Source organism: Podarcis cretensis (genome assembly GCF_951804945.1).
Source record: "Podarcis cretensis genome assembly, chromosome: 13".
Lineage (NCBI taxonomy): Eukaryota > Metazoa > Chordata > Lepidosauria > Squamata > Lacertidae > Podarcis > Podarcis cretensis.
Window position 1 is genome coordinate 10,555,327 of NC_137182.1, and position 19,880 is coordinate 10,575,206.

General features: G+C 43.7%; 1 protein-coding gene across 2 annotated transcripts in view; it reads right to left on the reverse strand.

Annotated features, from left to right (window-relative positions):
• The window catches only part of EIF2AK3 (eukaryotic translation initiation factor 2 alpha kinase 3), a 46,941-nt gene that overhangs the window by 8,826 nt on the left and 18,235 nt on the right, over nt 1-19,880 (reverse strand). Inside the window, exons 3-13 of one of the 2 annotated variants that reach the window (XM_079949323.1) lie at nt 17,943-18,137; nt 16,015-16,145; nt 14,422-14,656; nt 14,043-14,205; nt 12,144-12,281; nt 11,466-11,588; nt 8,373-8,593; nt 6,721-6,830; nt 5,165-5,287; nt 4,632-4,781; nt 191-965 (exon numbers count right to left, since the gene is read on the reverse strand). In XM_079949323.1, the coding sequence (XP_079805449.1) occupies nt 191-965; nt 4,632-4,781; nt 5,165-5,287; nt 6,721-6,830; nt 8,373-8,593; nt 11,466-11,588; nt 12,144-12,281; nt 14,043-14,205; nt 14,422-14,656; nt 16,015-16,145; nt 17,943-18,137 (2,364 nt within the window). Of the gene's footprint in view, nt 1-190; nt 966-4,631; nt 4,782-5,164; nt 5,288-6,720; nt 6,834-8,372; nt 8,594-11,465; nt 11,589-12,143; nt 12,282-14,042; nt 14,206-14,421; nt 14,657-16,014; nt 16,146-17,942; nt 18,138-19,880 lie in introns of both variants that reach the window. The other variant, XM_079949322.1, reaches the window with a different exon arrangement.

The window sequence follows — 19,880 nt, forward strand, 5'->3', positions numbered from 1 at the left end:
GCATTGTGCTACAGTTCCCAGTTTGGACTCTGGGTCAGCCACACTAAACCCTCATTTGATACTCTGCTAAAGGGCAAAGAGCAATGAACACAATTCATGGGGTTCCCAAGCATGCACATGCAGACTCCTAACTAGCTTGTGCTAAGGAACTGAAAGTTTATAGGTAACGGTGTTGTTTTCCGGTACAAACCTTGAGGTCCCGGTGCATTAACCCTTTCCCATGCAGAAACTGCACAGCTTCAGCTATCTGTAGAAAGATCAGCAGGCAATCTGTCCTGTCTCTCTCCTCTATCGTACATCTTCTGTTCATCCAGTCTTTGAGGTTTTCTTTCCTACAGAGCTGCATCTGAATGTAAAGGTACACTTTTGGAGTGGTAGGCATGGCTTTTTGTGCAGAGTTCTTAGAGAAGTCTAAACTTAAGGTTGTTGGTCTTGGTGGAGAAACAGACAAAGGGCTTGTTGAAGACGACTTCCTGTTACTGGATCCTTTTGTGCTTGTTGCTTTATCCTCACAGTGGCTATTGTCAAGTGAGTCATCCGTGTTGCTTTCTTTACTAGAAGTATTATCACAACCGGAGTCTTCAAAGACAATAGACGAAGAGGTCCTCTCCCTCACTCTCACTGTTGGCATGGCTGGAAGACAAAGTTCAAAGGAGTTTCCAGGATCATTTTCATCTACAGTACTACCCTCCATATCACAGTCGGCAAGGAAGCTGTCTTGCATGTTTGACACAGGATCTGCCAACTGGCTCAAGTCTCCGTTATCAATGGCAGAGAATTCCAAAGGGGAGAACTGGCTCTCTGATGAATCCGATTGGCCACAAGGTATCCCAACAGAAAGCAAGGTCTTCCTTTCTACAGATGTAGCAATAACTTCAATGTGTTCCTTTGCAGAGAATGGCTCAGTTCTAATTTTAAATGATGGCACTTCCATTGGGCTGGGAGAACTGAGTGGCCAATCAGTACTTAATTAAAAAAAAAAAAGGAGAACAGAACATTACAAAACTTTTGGTCATTTTAAAATGCATTACCTAAAGAACAGTATCAGCATAGCTTTGGATTTTCTTTCTCAAAATACTGTAGAAGTATAAACAAGTTAAACTAACATAAATAAAACTGTCACCAGCTACTGGGAACCACCATCAAATATTTTTTCGCCATTGTTTTTTCAACCATCAGTGTTTTACCTTTTTTTTACCTATGGACAGTATAACAAGGAATGTCCCCCTGAACCCTTTTGATACTTCCCTGTGAGGTGGCACACCTACCACCAAATGTTCCAGAAAACCACATCACTGATTGGGTACAACACAACATCAGGTTTCATCCTCACCCCTTTTCTAATCTCCCCCTATTAAAGAATCTAGGGCAGGTAATTCTTTAAAAAGCAATATAATCAAAATTTTAACTTACTTTATGCAAAAACAAATTTGAGATAGCCCATGTTTGCTTATCCCTAGCCTTCAGTCTGTTCTAGGTTCCCCTGTAAGTCAATTCCTTGTAAGCCGTTTTGAAGTCTACAGTGTCCCGTATTCACCTTCTTCCCAAAACTATTGGAAATAAGTGCAGCTTACTTACCTGTAATGCACATTCTTCAAGTGGCCTTCTGCAAAGGTACACATACAGAAATTGCAGCTCCACAGAGCAGCACCTTGGAAACTTCTAAAGCTAAAAATGGTGGGAGATTGTTACCCCTTCCCTGGAGAAAGAAGTTCACTACATTACGTTTGTGCCTTGATAGGCAAGTGAGTGCCTTCCTGTTCCTGAGTACACACTTCTGGAGTGTGAAGACCAACTGAAAAGAGAGCCTGCAGGGGCGAGGAGTAACTGAACAGAAGACAGTCAAAGAATCTTCCTTACAAGCAAGCAAACTGCCTTGCCTTGTTTGAAGTTTCTTACAGGCACACATATGGCAGAGTAGCTGGCTGGCTTACTGGTGGTGAGTGAATACTAACCAGCTGAAAACACTACAGGGACCACCATTCCAAACACATGCTTACAGAATGGACCAAAAGGATGCTGTCTTGCCAAGTTTAAATATCCAAAATGTGGAATGTCCACTCCACATCATTCTTAAGAGTCAGAGAAGGACTGATTCAAAAAATGATGACTAGTTGCACTTGAGCAAAGAGCCTGCAACATTCTGCCAAAATGATAACAACCAAAAAAAGCAGTTTTGTAAGACATAACTGCAGTTCACAGGTAACCAGAGGCTAAAACAGGCAGCTGTAAGTTAAGTCCAAGCTCCATAAAGGGATGGACACATAGACAGGAGAATGGAAGTTACAGAATAATTTCAGAAGATACTTAGAAGGGATGAGACCAGACTGAGTAGTAATCAGCTGAACAGCAATAGACTGATGAGCAGAAAAGTGAACAGGCAGGGAGCAGCTAGCCAGATCCAGGACATGTTCCAAAATCAACGGGGACAACCAAAGGCAATGCATCCTGTGCAGCCATATATGATTTCTGAGTACCTAGCTTCCACAAGTTCAAAAGTACCATAGGTAAAGGTAAAGGGACCCCTGACTGTTAGGTCCAGTTGTGACCGACTCTGGGGTTGCGGCGCTCATCTTGCTTTATTGGCCGAGGGAGCCGGGGTACAGCTTCTGGGTCATGTGGCCAGCATGACTATGCTACTTCTGGCAAACCAGAGCAGCACATGGAAACTCTGTTTACCTTCCCGCCAGAGTGGTACCTATTTATCTACTTGCAATGCGTGCATTTGAACTGCTAGGTTGGCAGGAGCAGGGACTGAGCAACAGGAGCTCACCCCGTTGTGGGGATTCGAACCGCTGACCTTCTGATCAGCAAGCCCTAGGCTCTGTGGTTTAACCCACAGCGCCACCCGCATCCCTTCAAAAGCACCACACCCCAAGGTTAAATAGGGTATGAAAGCTTCTACTGCACAAAGAAGTAGCAGCCCAGGTGCAAATGAGCACCATGAGTCGACATGCAATGTTTTGGTGGGCCAAAGATACTAGCATTGTTTTTATACTTCTTGTTATGTGCAAATGATACCACTCGGCAGCTTTGGGGCACTTTGAGATACTTGGATCCCATGTCCCAGTAACCACAGAAGCCAAAAATGCTCATCGTGCATGAAGGGGTGTATTCTCCCACATTCAGAGGCATGGTGCCCATTGCATGCATGTCTTGAATATTTTTCCTGTTTTCTCTTTATTAATCATTACTTCACTTGACATTCATTCAATGTTCTTCTTGTCATTCCATCTGCGCTCAGGCTCAGATAGTGCATAAGTGGGTTGTGCAACTGACTCAGCTTGCCCCTCTCCCTCTGAGTCAGTGTCCAAGCCACTGTCAGTTGCCTAGGTCACAGCTAAGTCCTTAGGCTTTGACTACATGGTTTTCACAATATTCCTTCAAGCCCAAACAATGCACGAAGCTTACAAGGGTCAATGATGCCGATAGAATCCTATTTGAGAATCCAGGCTGTGCTGAAGGTTGTACTAAAGAAGTCTCAGAACTCGAAGGCCTCAAACCTCAGAAAGCAGAAATGCCAGCATCAGGGTCAGGAGAATCTCTGTCCAAAAGCCATTACAGGTTTTTAAAGCCCATTCCCACAAAGCAACAAAGTGCAGAGTACTATTTAATCAAGCCTGCTTAGCAAACCTGAGGCAGAAAATGCACAATACCACCCTTTCCCAAGAAGAAAGGCTTGTTGTTCCTGGGGATTGGGGACCTTCATCCCACAGCAATGAGAGTTTTAAAAGGTGTCATAGTACATGCAAGGCCAGGCAGTTCTCATGGCTACTGAAGGCCTAAGAAATAACTACAAGAGAAAATTCTCCATGATGCTCCTCTGAAACTTCTCCTAAAGGGAGGGGGTGTACTTTCTCCCACCTTTTTAAGCTCTAGAAATCTCTGATTATTGTATTAACACCTCACTTTTCTTCCATCATGGATTTCAAAGTGGACGTCCTCAGGTAAATTTCCCACCCGGCCACTAGCCAGACCAAAGCCTGCTTAGCTTCTACAGGGTGGATGCATCATTTGCCTGAGACCATGTCCTGTTTCCTGTGCAGATGCACATCCTGTATGTGTACAGTGGTGCCTCGCAAGACGAAAAGAATCCGTTCCGCGAGTCTCTTCGTCTAGTGGTTTTTTCGTCTTGCGAAGCAACCCTATTAGCGGCTTAGCGCTATTAGCGGCTTAGAAAAAGGGAGAAAAAAGCGAAAAAAATCGCAAGACTCGCAAGACGTTTTCGTCTTGCAAAGCAAGCCCATAGGGAAATTCGTCTTGCGAAGCGCCTCGAAAAATGGAAAACCCTTTCGTCTAGCGGGTTTTTCGTCTTGCGAGGCGTTCGTCTTGCGGGGCACCACTGTACTTGCATAAATCCCATAAAGAAAAAACAAAAGTTTTGAAACAAAGCAGTAAGATGAGCCAGCCAAGAGGCTGTCCAAGTACATGCATGTTATATTTTAAAAGCTAGTGCGAAACAAATCCGGTAGACAGCTAAACAAGGACTCATAGAACAATATACAATTATTATACAACTAGAAGTTACAGTGCAGAAATATAGAGCTTTCTCGCTTCTTGCAGTGAGAGTACAATACTTTCCAGGGAAGTATAATGCTTTCCTGAGACTTTCCAAGAACTGAAAGTGATACCTTTCGTCTTTTAGCCACAGTTTGTCCATTCTTTCCTGCCAGCTTTCAGGCGGCGCTTCCAGCCATGCATTGAAATAGCGAACAATACAAGGGTGTTCAAGTTTTGCTAATGCTTTTACTTCACGCATCACCTTCTCACGAGCCAATTCCCTAAAATTGAAAGTCATAATGTGAATTAAAGAAGAAGTCAGTTCTCTGTGGGGGATGAACTGGAACAACTTTTAACTGTCATGGTTATTTTAATTTATGAAAGACAAAATTCTGCTTCAAGTCTCATGCTCTGGTGTGTGGACACCACACTACAGGTACACTTTGTAAACAGCAGTGCAGCAACTTATTATTAACACAGTTTTTTCTGCTTTGTTGGGATGAGAAAAAGTACCTAAGAAAACGTTCAACAATGCCCCAGGAACTCTTTTGGTGTGCAAGACATGTCCTAGGATGAGACCAAGTAGGACTGACATGTGGACCACAGTGCCACCCAGAGATGCATCACGGAAAGGAAACTAGAAAATGAAAAGACATTTACTTACCTATTTGGAAGACGAATTCTTTTAATAGCGTAGTTGCAGTCATCCACTTTATTTCTGGCTTCAAACACTACTCCAAATCCTCCACGACCCAGACACTGAATTGGCTCAAAGTCGGTTAGATATCTGCAAAAGAAAGAAAGGAAAATGCTTGTGATTAAGATTTGATTATTATGATGATTAGCAGTTCATCTAAAATACAGTCATACGTCGAGTTGCGTTGGCTTCACGTTGTGATTTTTCAGGTTACGAACGCGGCAAACTGGGAAGTGTTTACTTCTAGGTTTGCCGCTTTGTGCATGCATGATCTGTGCGCATGCGCAGGAGTGCTCTATCGCATCGCGCGTATAAGCGACGGTCTACTTACGGACTTTTTGGGGTGCAAACGGCACCCTGGAACGGATCGCGTCCGTAAGTAGAGGTACCACTGTACTAGAGACGTATTTTGGTTTACTTTTGCACACAACAGTGGTTTAAGTACATTCAGCCAAATATTCCTCTTAAAACATAGGAAGATTCCTTACACCGTATCAGCCCATTACTATGTCCAGCTGGGTATTGTTGAAGCGAGATGAGCGCCGCACCCCATAGTCACATTTGACTGGACTTAACCGTCTAGGGGTCATTTACCTGTTGACAATGACTCAGAGTATCTCTCCAGGGTTTCATACACGAGTCCTCCCCAGTCCTAACTGGAGAATCTGAGACCTTCTGCACACAATACATGTGCTCTTATCACTGAGCTACAACCTACCACACTGTACTCCAATGTAACATCTTCTGGCAACTAGAGCATTCTTTTCACTATTATTTAAGGAAACCCTTTCCACGCAAACGGCATCTTTTAAGTAAGTGTAATGGTTCTAGGGGTTGCTTGTGCGTAAATCGGCGCCACGCTTGGCTGGGTTACCTGGGTGAACCCTTTCTGTCCGGACAGCCACTCATCCGTGGCTGTCTCAATCGCTGGCAGAATCCGTCAGTGGGCGTTTCTTGAACTTCTTCCAGCAAAGAAGCTCTTTGACGCCTAGTCTCCGCCTACTCTCCCTGCGCGGAAGGCTTCTGCGCAGGGAGGGTGTGGGCAGCGGAGGACCCGTGCTCTCCCCGCTGGTCTCCGGTGAGGAGTCATGGAGCCCCCTCGCCGATTCCCCCATCTGCCTCCCTTCTCCACTGGTGCTACGCTGATTTCCTTCCCCAGAAGATGGGCTGCCTCTCTCCCTCCTGGGACGCTCTCCGGAATTCCTCTGGAGCCCTCCCGCCTCCTCTGGCTCTGATGGCAGTTCCCTGACAGTAGGTAAGCCTCCAACAGCACCCACCCCACGTTTCAGAGCCACAACAACAGGAGGCATACAACATACACTTTCCACTTATTTCCTCTTAAAAACTGTACCTTGTGCTAAGCAGGAGGCTGCTTTTAAAGCTCCCCTGAGTTTGAGGGATGGCTTGTTGAGTTTTATGGAGAAGGGGAATTGCTTTTGGAAAGAGGGACTCAGAAAGAGTGCAAGTCCATTACATTCCGAATGGTGCACAGAAGAGAGGGATAGAAAAGTAATTGCTTTTACCTTGACACATATCCAGAGTTCTGAAAGTCGCCCCAGCTGTTCTCTTTAGCCTGTCCAACTGCAGGTTCATATTTACTGTCTGTCTGACACTGAGTTTCAGACTCCTTCCGCTGCTGAGATAGGAACAGATTGTTTATAACTGAGGCAGCTCAATACTAACTTTATTGACAAGGATGGAAGAACAAAATTTAAAAGGTAGTGCTACATCCTGGCCACCACACACAAAAATTGGGGGAGGGGAGAGAGAAAGCACATGATTTTCATAAGCTAACATTTGGAGGTTGTTTTTGGTAACAGTAACTTCCTGCATGACATGGAACGGAGTTGCTTTGAGGACAAAGCAATACAGTGGTGCCTTGCAAGACGAAAAGAATCCGTTCCGCGAGTCACTTCGTCTAGCGGTTTTTTCGTCTTGCAAACCAAGCCCATTGACGGCTTAGCGGATTAGCGGCTTTTAGCGGCTTATCGGCTTAGTGGATCAGCTGATAAGCGGCTTAGCAGCTTAGAAAAAGGGGGGGAAAGGGAGGAAAAGTCAGAAAAACTTGCAAGACATTTTCGTCTTGCGAAGCAAGCCCATAGGGAAATTCATTTTGCGAAGCGCCTCCAAAACGGAAAACCCTTTCGTCTAGCGGGTTTTCCGTCTTGCGAGGCGTTCGTCTTGCGGGGCACCACTGTATTTGCCAACAACATTTTCCCACACCCTTCTAATACAGTGGTACCTCGCAAGACGAATGCCTCAAAAGACGGAAAACTCGCAAAACGAAAGCGTTTTTCGTTTTTTTGAGTTGCTTCGCAAGACGGATTTCCCTATGGGCTTGCTTCGCAAGACGGAAACATCTTGCAAGTTTGTTTCCCTTGTCTTGCAAGTTTGTTTCCTTTTTCTTCAAACCGTGCATTCACTTCGAGGAGCAACTCATAGCACGCGGTGTGGTAGCCTTTTTTGAGGTTTTTGAAGACTTTGGTATTTTTGAAGCTTTTCCAAAGTCCGTGCTTCGCAAGACGAAAAAACTTGCGGAACGAATTAATTTCGTCTTGCGAGGCACCACTGTACTAGATGAGCTTTTCCACTCTGTAGTGACACAGCAGAGGATTGTTGAAGCCTTGAAAATCTTTAAATAATTAAAAGTAACTAAGCTGCAAGATGGGATAGGCACCGAGGGAGTGGTGTCATCATTCACAATCTCGGGTAAATCGTAACTGCACATGGCAATTGCCACATGCTTGACACCTGGAACAACATTATATCATTTATAAACTGCCTCAAACTCTAGATGCTGTACAACCGTTTCTCAGATAATTAGAAAAGAGGAAAGTGAAAAGTTCACTACATTTAGAACTGCGAAAACATGATCATTGCAACTCAACTGCAATGTGGAAGCTTCAAAGCACAGCTTCAAAGGGAAGTTCTTGCTCCAGATATAACTACCTGGTTGTATAAATTTCTGTTAAAAGTAATGATCAGGACAAGTGCCTGAGACAATCTAGCAGTCAGTTCTTATGACAACCTAATGATTTAGATGAAACAAAAGCAAGCTCATATCAAGTTCGTAAGTGCTGCATTTCATTACTTGAATAAATGTAATCTAAAACATGAAAAGCCTCAGAAGGGAAAACATGCAGTTACACTTCAAGAATCGATTCACTCTACTTACTCGATTGCGAACATGCGGGTGGAAAAGTCTACGCACAATAAAAGTTGTGGCCACAATGCATAATATGATGGTGCTAATGATTTCTTTCCACCAGTGCAGAAGTAGAACTGGATCTTTTTTGCGGATGTTTTGTGGATAGTTCATGTCAGCAAATCTCACGGTGATCTGGGTGCTTCGTCTGTGCCTCTCTCGAGTGTAGTAGGGCAAAAAATAACCATTATCTATATATTTTAAAATATGAACAAAGGGTATAAGAATGTTTTCGTAAATCTACAAACCACCAGGTAGTACTAATCTTTCGATAAATAAAATTCCCCCTTTCAAATGTTGTTGACCAGTGAAAAACCCATGTAGTGGCCAAAGACACTGGCTAGAATCTAAAGAACATGTCCAACTTTAGGCAAATCCAGTGAGAATTTTGATATTTTGTCCTTGAACAGTGACTCACTATACCAGTGATGTCCAAGAGGTCGATCGTGATCTACTGGTAGATCCCAGTGAGGTTTTGGTAGATCACAGTCGATCTCTGGCTCCCTTTCCTTAGCGTTGCTAAAACTGACTCCTGCCACGCCCCCTCGCCCTGCCCTCCATTGTTGTATGATCTCTGTAAGGGACGACAGAGCTTTCTCTCTGCTGCTGTTCTGATCCATAACAATCTTTTTGTGAGTGAATTTAACCCCCCCCTGTCTTTAACACCCCCTAAAAGGGAACTATCCCCACAAAAAAAGCGGCTTTTTAAACCCCTTTTAAAAATGGGGCTTTCCTCCTCCCTGAAAAAAGCTCAACAACTCTGAGCTGAACCCCCCCCCAAAAAAATGCGGCTTTCCGTCCCAAAAAGCTCCACAACTTTGAGCTGAACCCCCCCAAAAAGGGGGTAGATCACTGCCAGTTTTTAATTCTGAAAGTAGATCACAATCTCTTGAAAACTGGCCACCCCTGCTCTGTTGTTTAGTCGTTTAGTCGTGTCCGACTCTTCGTGATCCCATGGACCAGAGAACGCCAGGCACCCCTGTCTTCCACTGCCTCCCGCAGCTTGGTCAGATTCATGTTTGTAGCTTCAAGAACACTGTCCAATCATCTCGTCCTCTGTCGTCCCCTTCTCCTTGTGCCCTCCATCTTTCCCAGCATCAGGGTCTTTTCCAGGGAGTCTTCTCTTCTCATGAGGTGGCCAAAGTATTGGAGCGTCAGCTTCAGGATCTGTCCTTCCAGTGAGCACTCAGGGCTGATTTCCTTAAGAATGGAGAGGTTTGATCTTCTTGCAGTCCATGGGACTCTCAAGAGTCTCTTCCAGCACCATAATTCAAAAGCATCAATTCTTCGGCGATCAGCCTTCTTTATGGTCCAGCTCTCACTTCCATACATCACGACTGGGAAAACCATGGCTTTAACTATACGGACCATTGTTGGTAAGGTGATGTCTCTGCTTTTTAAGATGCTGTCTAGGTTTGCCAATCGCCTTTCTCCCAAGGAGCAGGCGTCTTTTAATTTCGTGACTGCTGTCACCATCTGCAGTGATCATGGATCCCAAGAAAGTAAAATCTCTCACTGCCTCCATTTCTTCCCCTTCTATTTGCCAGGAGGTGATGGGACCAGTGGCCATGATCTTCGTTTTTTTGATGTTGAGCTTCAGACCATATTTTGCGCTCTCCTCTTTCACCCTCATTAAAAGGTTCTTTAATTCCTCCTCACTTTCTGCCATCTAGGTTGTGTCATCTGCATATCTGAGGTTGTTGATATTTCTTCCGGTGATCTTAATTCCAGCTTGGGATTCATCCAGCCCAGCCTTTCGCATGATGAATTCTGCATATAAGTTAAATAAGCAGGGGGACAATATACAGCCTTGCCGTACTCCTTTCCCAATTTTGAACCAATCAGTTGTTCCATATCCAGTTCTAACTGTAGCTTCTTGTCCCACATAGAGATTTTTCAGGAGACAGATGAGGTGATCAGGCACTCCCATTTCTTTAAGAACTTGCCATAGTTTGCTGTGGTCGACACAGTCAAAGGCTTTTGCATAGTCAATGAAGCAGAAGTAGATGTCTTTCTGGAACTCTCTAGCTTTCTCCATAATCCAGTGCATGTTTGCAATTTGGTCTCTGGTTCCTCTGCCTTTTCTAAATCCAGCTTGCATTTCTGAGAGTTCTTGGTCCACATACTGCTTAAGCCTTCCTTGTAGAATTTTAAGCATAACCTTGCTAGTGTGTGAAATGAGTGCAATTGTGTGGTAGTTGGAGCATTCTTTGGCACTTCCCTTCTTTGGGATTGGGATGTAGACTGATCTTCTCCAATCCTCTGGCCATACTATACCATACTATACCTGCTCTATACCATACTAGAAGATTTTTGAAATCTCATAGAAAGCTACCAAGTCAAACCATTGATCCATTTGGCTCAGTACAGCCTACATAAAGTGTGGGGAATCTTTGGCCCCTCTGTATGTTTCTGAGCTACAACCAGCAAGCATGATGGGAATTGTAGTTCTGCAACATCTGGAGGGCTAACAGTTCCCCACACTTGGTCTATGCTAAATGGCAGTGGCTTTCCAGGATTTCAGGTCTCTGCTAGCCCTAACTGGAGATACTAGGGATTGAATGTGTGGCCTTTCCTCATGGCTCTTCTTCCTTTCAAGATGGGTTTTGCAATGGCTGCTCTTCAAGAACGATGCAGAAAGCTTCCTTGGGCTGAGGTTCTCTATAGGGCTGACAAACTCTTCCAGTACAGTGGTATCTCGGGTTAAGAACTTAATTCGTTCTGGAGGTCCGTTCTTATCCTGAAACTGTTCTTAACCTGAAGCACCACTTTAGCTAATGGGGCCTCCTGCTGCTGTGCGATTTCTGTTCTCATCCTGAAGCAAAGTTCTTAACCCAAGGTACTATTTCTGAGTTAGCGGAGTCTGTAAGCTGAAGCGTATGTAACTCGAGGTACCACCGTATTCAGAAGACAGCCATCTCAATTTATTTAGAGGCTAACAATTAGGGTTCCACAGATACCATGATTTATTTTAACTAGGTTTTGTTACTGTAAGTATAAAAAGGAGCTAGGGGTTTCACCTATCATAACCATGGATGAAAACAAAGCATAGCTCACACACACCATAGGGATACTGCAGGACAGAAAGGGCACCATTACTGTATTCCTCATGAGAAAACTTGTCATTGCTGAGACATTTGTCAAACTCATCTGATCCCACCAGCACAGGAGTTCTCGAAGGAGAATCTAGAAACAATGCATAATTTTCAGAGTGAGTCTGTTTCACACATTTGAATGAGCATTCCTGCATGCATAAAACCTTTCAGAAATTCCCGGCACTTTTTCAGTGCTTTCATTCCCTCCCACCACTCTAAATGTAAACAAGGTTAGAAAATAATATGCCATGCTGTGTCATGCCTTAAAATATTTACAAGTATTCCGACAAATGTAGCTTCTATGTAAAGCAAGTGTGGGGAGCATGTGACGCTATAGATGTTGCTGGACTACAACTCCCATCATTCTTGGCCATTGGCCAAGCCTGCTGGTGCTGATGGGAGTTGTCATAGTAGAGCAATGTCTGGAGGGCCAAAGGTTCCACACTTGATGTAAAGCTTTGAGTTAGTTTCAACGAAACACTTGAATCCACTCGGAGTGCAGTTTCGTGACACCCCACCATCAGTAATCAGACATCTCGTGTCAACTATGTTCAAGATATACTTTCGAAAACAGTAATAAAACTCTCTATCAATTTTATGGCCTATCAACTTCCAATCTGAAAAAAAGATAAGGAACATCACTTACGAATCAATGGTTTCCACTTGATTACAGGCAAAGGGATAACAGCATTATCATTTCTGGACTCCAAAGCTTTAGGGTTGGTTGGGAACTTGTCAGAAATTCTGACTGATGACTGAAGGTACAGCTGGCCTTTGTACATTCCTGCATAATAAACCACAGATCATTATTTATCTCAGGGATTATCATTTTACTTGTGTGCACCTTTAAGAATAGAGGGGAAGAGAATACAAATGTGTGAATTCTAGAGCAATGCAAAAGATGCATTTCCTACATTGTAAGATGATATTATTACATACACCTACCGTATTTTTCCTTCTATAAGATGCCCCCATGTTTAAGATACCCCCCCATTTTGTGGGACTCAAATTTAAGAAAAGAGGGGGGAGATGGTCCAGAGTATAAGAAGCCCCCTAATTATTGACATTACTTTTTAGGTGAAAACCTAGTCTTATACACGGAAAAATACGGTACCTAGGAATCTGAAACATGTACTGTGCAATAAACTAATTAAGAAATGAAATCATTTTCATAACCTAGCAACTATTTAACATTCTTGCTCTATGCAGCTTTTAAGCAAGAAAATCTGCAGAAGTATAAAACTGAAGTAAACTCTGGAGATTCCACTTGCCTTAGTTGTTAAATCCCCAAAAAAACCAACTGGAAGGAACCACCCTATACAGGATGTCATCCTCTTCCAAAAAAGGACAATCGGTGAGCTCACAACTTCATGATTCAAGAGCTCTGAGAATGCAAGTAAACACTACTGCAATATTGCATGCTTCAGCCCAAGGCCAAATGAATTTTGAATGATGGTCAAGAAGTTAGTTACAACAAAATCTAGGCACTTTTTCACCTACAAAAATGAAGGGGAAATGTGTGTGTGTCCTATGGAGCGAATGCAGGCTTTCGCTGAAGCCTGGAGAGCGAGAGGAGTCGGTGCGCACCGACCCCTATCGCTCTCCAGGCTTCAGGAAGCTATCCGCAAGCCTTGGGAGCCGGGCGGGAGTTCCCACCAGGCTCCCAAGACTTGCGGATAGCAGCCTCCAAACCCGACCTGGTTTGGAGGCTGGCGGTGAGGGAAAGCAATGCTACTCCCCACCACAAGCTCGAGGGACAGCGGGGAGGTGGAGCGCCGCCTTCCCGCTGTTCCCCGACCTGGTTTGGAAGCTGGTGTTGGGGAAAAGCAGCGCTTCTCCCCACCACCAGCCCCACAAGCTCGAGGGACAGCGGGGAGGCGGAGCGCTGCCTTCCCGCTGTTCCCCGACCTGGTCTTTGGGGCTGGTGGTGGGGGAAAGCAATTTCAATTCACTAGAAAGAATGAAACCCACCCACAGAAGGAGTAGGGGAACTCTGGAAAATAAGAGCGAGTGAAGGACAGATACTTTATAAGACTTCAAGTCTATGGCAAACATTAAGTCTTATCAGCAATTCATCGACAACAGAGAAAAGGCCTATTCTAATCAAACTACTCTCTATTTGTGGATTTAGTTAAAATCATACTATTTGTGCATGTAATGGGACAGTACTTTACATTGCTTAGTAACTCCAGTTGCAATAACAAGCTAAGGTCATACTTAACCCCCAACACTTACTAGAAATGAGATCCCACTGAATTAAACAGAATTTACTTCTGAGTAAACATGCACAGGATCAGGATGAAAATGCACTGTTCATATTGATGCATGGCTTTTGTGTCAAGAACAATGCACTGATGCAACAAATATTCCACTGCCAAAGCAAAACATACAATACTTTGGATTTCTACCATGTTGTTCTTTGGCTTTTGCTGAAACGCTTAAATTAATTATACCCACCTAAAAAGAAAAGAAAAATCAAGAATCTGCCCACTAAGGGTTTGGACAATGCAAAGACTATGTCATGTGTTGAAAGTTGGTGCTGTACCTAAATAGACACTGGACTCCGTAGCTCCTCGAGCAGCTTCCACTATGTCTTCTTCATCTTCTAAGACATCACTATTGGAGGTGTAGCTTGTGTCATCAAAGAGGCTAATTGGAATTACCTTGCCATCCTTAACCAGCCAGGCAGAAGCAACAGGTGTGCAAAACTGCAGATAAAGTATGAATATTTGAAAGTCAGTTCAATGCATTTTCTCTGTAATATCAAATCTTTTAAGAGCACAGCTTTTCATGAACTCAAAAAGTGAACATATTACCAAAGCAAAACATTAAAAAACAAGCCTCAAATTCCAGAAAGATGCAAGGTATTTTTGGCAATGCTGTAATATTTCTAGAAAGCGTCAAAATGTTATCATCCATAGTACCTGGTATTCCCATTCCAGATGTCCTCCCTGCTTATTAAATGCCATCACCTTCCAGTCAGCTACTGAGACCTTTATCACTGTATCCTTCATTACAGCCTCCTGCTCTTCCACATCTGAAATTATTTTAGAATCTTCTTTGTTTAGATTTGGTTTCAAATTGCCTTCAAGAAATCCCATTCTCTTTTCAGTGTCTGGAACATAGCGCAGTTCAAAGTGACCAACACTAAAATTCCACCTTTAAGTCAAAAAAAGAGAAGACGACGACCGTGACTGCAAATCAATCCAGTTTTTATAATATGTAAAAGGAAACAACATGGTATTTCTAAAGTAATGTAAGCCTATTTTGCACTGTAGTAATAAAGCATGTTATCTCCTAACACAGTACACAAGCTTTTGACTTCACACAAATATTATCCACAGACTGGGTGGTTGATAAAGGAAGGGGAAAGCAGTACTTTTGCGCCAAAGGTAAAGGTAAAGGACCCCTGACAGTTATGTCCAGTTGCAAGCGACTGTGGGGTTGCGGTGCTCATCTCGCTTTACTGGCGGAGGGAGCTGGCGTTTATCCGCAGACAGTTTTTCCGGGTCATGTGGCCAGCAGGACTAAGCCGCTACTGGCGAAACCAGAGCAACACACGGAAACGCCGTTTACCTTCCCGCCGGATCGGTACCTATTTATCTACTTGCACTTTGACGTGCTTTCGAACTGCTAGGTTGGCAGGAGCAGGGACCAAGCAATGGGAGCTCACCCCATTGCAGGGATTCGAACCATCGACCTTCCGATCGGCAAGCCCAAGGCCAAAGCACGTTTGAAAACAAACAGCTTCTCTGCGTCTTCAAAGGAGGTTGCTATTATGTGAATACAGTTACAGCAACCTCCTTTGAAATTTGTAAAGTGCCATTCACCTGACACCATCATCAAGATTCAGTCCCCCACCACTGCCTTAGGACATCAATGCAGGCAGCGTATCCCTCCAGTTCCTCCCAGCCTGGTACCTGCAAAATACATCAGGATACTGGGCAAACCTTTTCCTAGTTACTACATTGTTGTGAAAATAGTAAAATCTATCAGAATTCAATGTCTGCTGGGTAAAGGAAAGAGAGAGCAGATTCAAGCATCTTCATAAAAACTAGATGCGTCAGACTCCTTCTAAATTGTTGGAGTAAGAAAGAACTTGAACTCTTCAAAGGACAGCAATCTGACAATGCACCTTCCACTGCAGAAATTATTTACAAATCTCATATACAGTGGTGCCTCGCAAGATGAAATTAATCCGTTCCGTGAGGCTCTTCGTATAGCGGTTTTTTCGTCTTGCGAAGCAAGCCCATTGACAGCTTAGCAGATTAGCGCTATTAGCGGTTTAGCGGCTTTTAGCAGATCAGCTGATAAGCGACTTAGGGCTTAGGAAAAAGGGGGGGGGAGGGAAAAACCCCCGCAGGAACTTGCAAGACATTTTCGTCTTGCGAAGCAAGCCCATAGGGAAATTTGTTTTGCGAAGTGCCTCCAAAACGGAAAACCCTTTCGTCTAGCGGGTTTTCCGTCTTGCGAAGTGTTCGTCTTGCGGGGCACCACTGTACTATGCGTGTCCATACTTCTCATTGCCGCTGCGGGGCCCAACAGCACGAACAGTTTTCTGAGTTCGATGTAAAAGAAGAATATCTTCCTGTTCCATCTCGTCTTCATCCCAGCGACGGCAGCCCATGGCAGAGCAGATGTACTTCACCTGAACAAGAAAAAGAAGTCTTAAAGGATCAGACATAACTTTTTCAGTATATCCTTCTATTTACTAATCATACAAAAAGTGTGACTCTATTCCATTTTGCTCTCACCTTCCCAATATATTTGTACCCAGAGATGTAAAAATGGATTTCATACGCAAAACAATACTGATGAAAAGTTGCAAACTAATATAAAAATTCACTAAATTATACTTAGCATTAAAAACATGCTATGCCCATCACATAGGCGATTATTGTTGCTATGTTTAAATGCACGGAAGTTGGAGAGAGCTACTATTTTAATGCTATCATTGGGTTTCTATCGTACTGGATGTGCAATGTGCTCTACATGGGGCTGCCCTTGAAGGCAACTCAGAAATCTCAATTGGTCCAAATTGAAACAGCCAATTACTGGCTGGAGTTCCTTTAGACTGCACATAATCCTGTTTTAAAACAGCTGCATTGGTTGCTAGCACAATTCAAGGCGCTCAAGCTACCTTTTTAAAGCCCTAAATAATTTAGGCCCCAAATATTTGAAAAACTGCCTTCTTTGCTACAGACCCTCTTGGCCACTGATGGCCAAACTTGGCCCTCCAGCTGTTTTGGGACTACAACTCCCATCATCCCTAGCTAACAGGACCAGTGGCCAGGGATGATGGTAATTGTAGTCCCCAAAGAGCTGGAGGGCCGTGTTTGCCTATGCCTGGACTAAGCTGTTAAGATTGGCAGTTGGTGGTTGTACTCTGGGAGACTGCATTCTCTGTGGCATCCCCAAGCTTGTGGAGCACCCTCTCAATAGTGGTGTGTCTGGCAACTTCACTGTACAGTTTTCGGTGAATGCTGAAGACATACCTCTTTTCCCTTGCCTTTGAAACCAATGATGTCAATTTTAAGGAGTCACTCTATTTTTCTGGCTGTAGGTCACTTTAAGCTTCTTTTAATGTTGTATTTTAAATTGTTGTAACTTATCCTGAGGCCCAAGGATGAAAGGCAAGTAATAAATTTAAAAAACCACCCTGCCCCCTGGTGGCTTATTGAATTAAAGGACTGTAAAGAGTTTTAAAAATATAAAACAAAAAATAAAATACAGCTTGGAAGCAGAATATAAATTTGTAAAGATAAGCTAACCTCTGTAAGACCTAAAAAACTTGCAAGGTGGGTCAATGTTATTACTCTATATTACACATAGCACTGAAATTCAGAGAGAGAATAGCTTGCCTAAATCCACCTTGTATGTGAGATTAAAACTGAGGCCTTATGTGAAATATGAAAAGAGTAAGTCGGATCCAGACATCTGCCAGCAAAAGGAGCAGGTGTAAGCTGGCTTTCCCACCTCCTCTTCCCTTCTCCCTCAACTCCTGCTGAGTGGAGTGAGCTGTGGTACAGGGAAACAGCTCAGCCCCACTTCCTTGTGCAAGACCCCTGAGCAACACTCAGCCCTCCCCTCCTGCTCAGAGGATTCTAGTGGTATGATACTAGGGAAGCACAAGGGCAAGAAATGCTACTACAATAACCCTGGTTCCATATGGGTTATTCCATAAGAAATCATCTTTAAGCAGTAAGTGCATAAGTAGCCTCATCAATTTCAGTGAAGCTTACCATGCTCCATCTGAGCTAAGTGAGAATATCTTCCTGGGAAATTGGTAAATTTCCATATACATACAGCTTCTATTAAGAGTATGCAGCTGATAGCCAGAAGTAAAATGGGTCAGTCGTATCTGGCGCTGAGCACATGATGTATTTCGATGTGCTCTCTTGCAAATATGTAAGAAAAAGTCTATCATCAGTAAGAACCTTTTTACCTTTCCTGAATACGAGCTCAGCCCATATGTTGTCAAGGACTTTCCTCCAACCAGGACAACATCATCTCCAAATTTGTATGATGATTCGAGAAGAGATTCCACAGTGAAAGGGACAGCTTCCATGCTTTCTCTGTCACGATCCCATTGAAAAAGGTCCCCATCCAAGGAAGGAATTATCATCTTATTCCCAAATACCTACAAAGCATTAGAACAGAAATACATATAATGGCAACCAAGACACAAACATATTTTGTATCAAATGTGGGGAACAATGCAATAACAATTTGTAGCTTAATCTTCACAGTTTGTCTTTTACATGTCTACTATACATTTTACATGTCTACTGTAAATTGTGAATATTCATTTTTAGCTACTTCCTCCACCTTTAGCTTGGCATGGATGGATATGCCAGTTTGTGTGTTGTGTATTGGAATCTGCAATAGCTTTTATATGCATAGACATTCTCAATATTTATTTACATACCACTCAACAAGTGTTCTTTAGGCAGTTTACAGTAACAGTTAACACTATTTAGCAAACAAATAAAGCAAACAAAAATTAAAGCAGAATAAATAAAAAAAGCAGCAGAATAAAACCAATGGAAAATTAGAAATGGAAAAAACAATAGTGCAGAATCACAATGCCCTAAACATCTTTTAGGACTGAAAAGCCCACCCACAAGACAAAGCCACTTCCGAGCTGGAGATTCCCAGCCCCCGCGAGAACGAGGGAATTCTCGGGCGCGTCATCTCCCTGTTCAGCCAATCAGCTGGCCAGGGAGGTGTGGCCTAGGTTATTTATGGCTGGCGGGCCTGAGGAAACCCACTCTTTCCTGTTCCAGCTGACTCGGTTTCTCACCCCGCCCGCCCTTAGTTTCTGCTCTGACCTTGCTATGGACTTTGTTTGGTCACCGTCAAGGGGCCTGGTAGGAATTTTTTCCACTTGGCAAATTGGCACCAGCCATTTGGTTTTTCGCCTACCTCGTAGCAAATCGTTACAACTTCTCGGCATTGGCGGTTAGGCATTGGTAGGGGTATTGTTATGCAAATGAGGGGGAGGAAGTGCCATCACCTTCCCCCAAAGCAAAGGGTAGTCCGGTAAAGGATTCGGGGGGGGGCGCATTGCCCTGTCCGAAGCCTATGGAGGTGTGGAGCCTAAGGCACGCCCCCAAGCGGTGACCCCGGGGGAGCTCCTAGTTGATGTACATCAGCAAGACTCCCCCCATTGGTGGTTAACCCTCACCGGCCTTCATGCAATTGGGCTGAAGCCGGTTAGCCGATAGGACCAATGCCTAAGCCAATACCGCTCAATTCCTGCAATCAATGAAGTTGTGGCCTTTTCCGCCCATTAACCTTAAACACCATGTCCTGTGTCTTTATTTCCAAGGGGGAGGGGGCTTGCCACGCAAAATAGCTGCTAGGTGAGCCTCTCTGACACCATTCATTTTGCAGAGGCACCCAGAGGAGGAGGGAATATTTATTCATATTTTACCTCTCCCCATGTTGTTCAACATCTTTATAAATGACACTGATGAATGTATTGAGAGGGTGCTCATCAAATTTGCAGATGGCACCAAACTGGGAGGGGTAGTCAGTGCCACTGAAGACAGAAATCAGGATTCAATATGACCATAACAGATTGGAGAACTGCTCTCAAACTAACAAAACAAATTCAAATAGGGACAAATATAAGGTTCTACACATAGAGAAGAAGAACCCACTGCACAAATTTAACATGGAGACACCTGACTTGCCAGTAGTTCATGTGAAAAGGATCTAGGGAGCCTTAGTAGACAACAAGCTTAAAACAAGTTAACAGTGTGATGCAGCAAGAACCCAACAAAACAAGAAGCCAACAAAACAAAACAAAACTAATGCTATTCTAGGCTGCATCAACAGAAGTATAGTGTATTGAACAAAGGAAGTAATAGTCCCATTC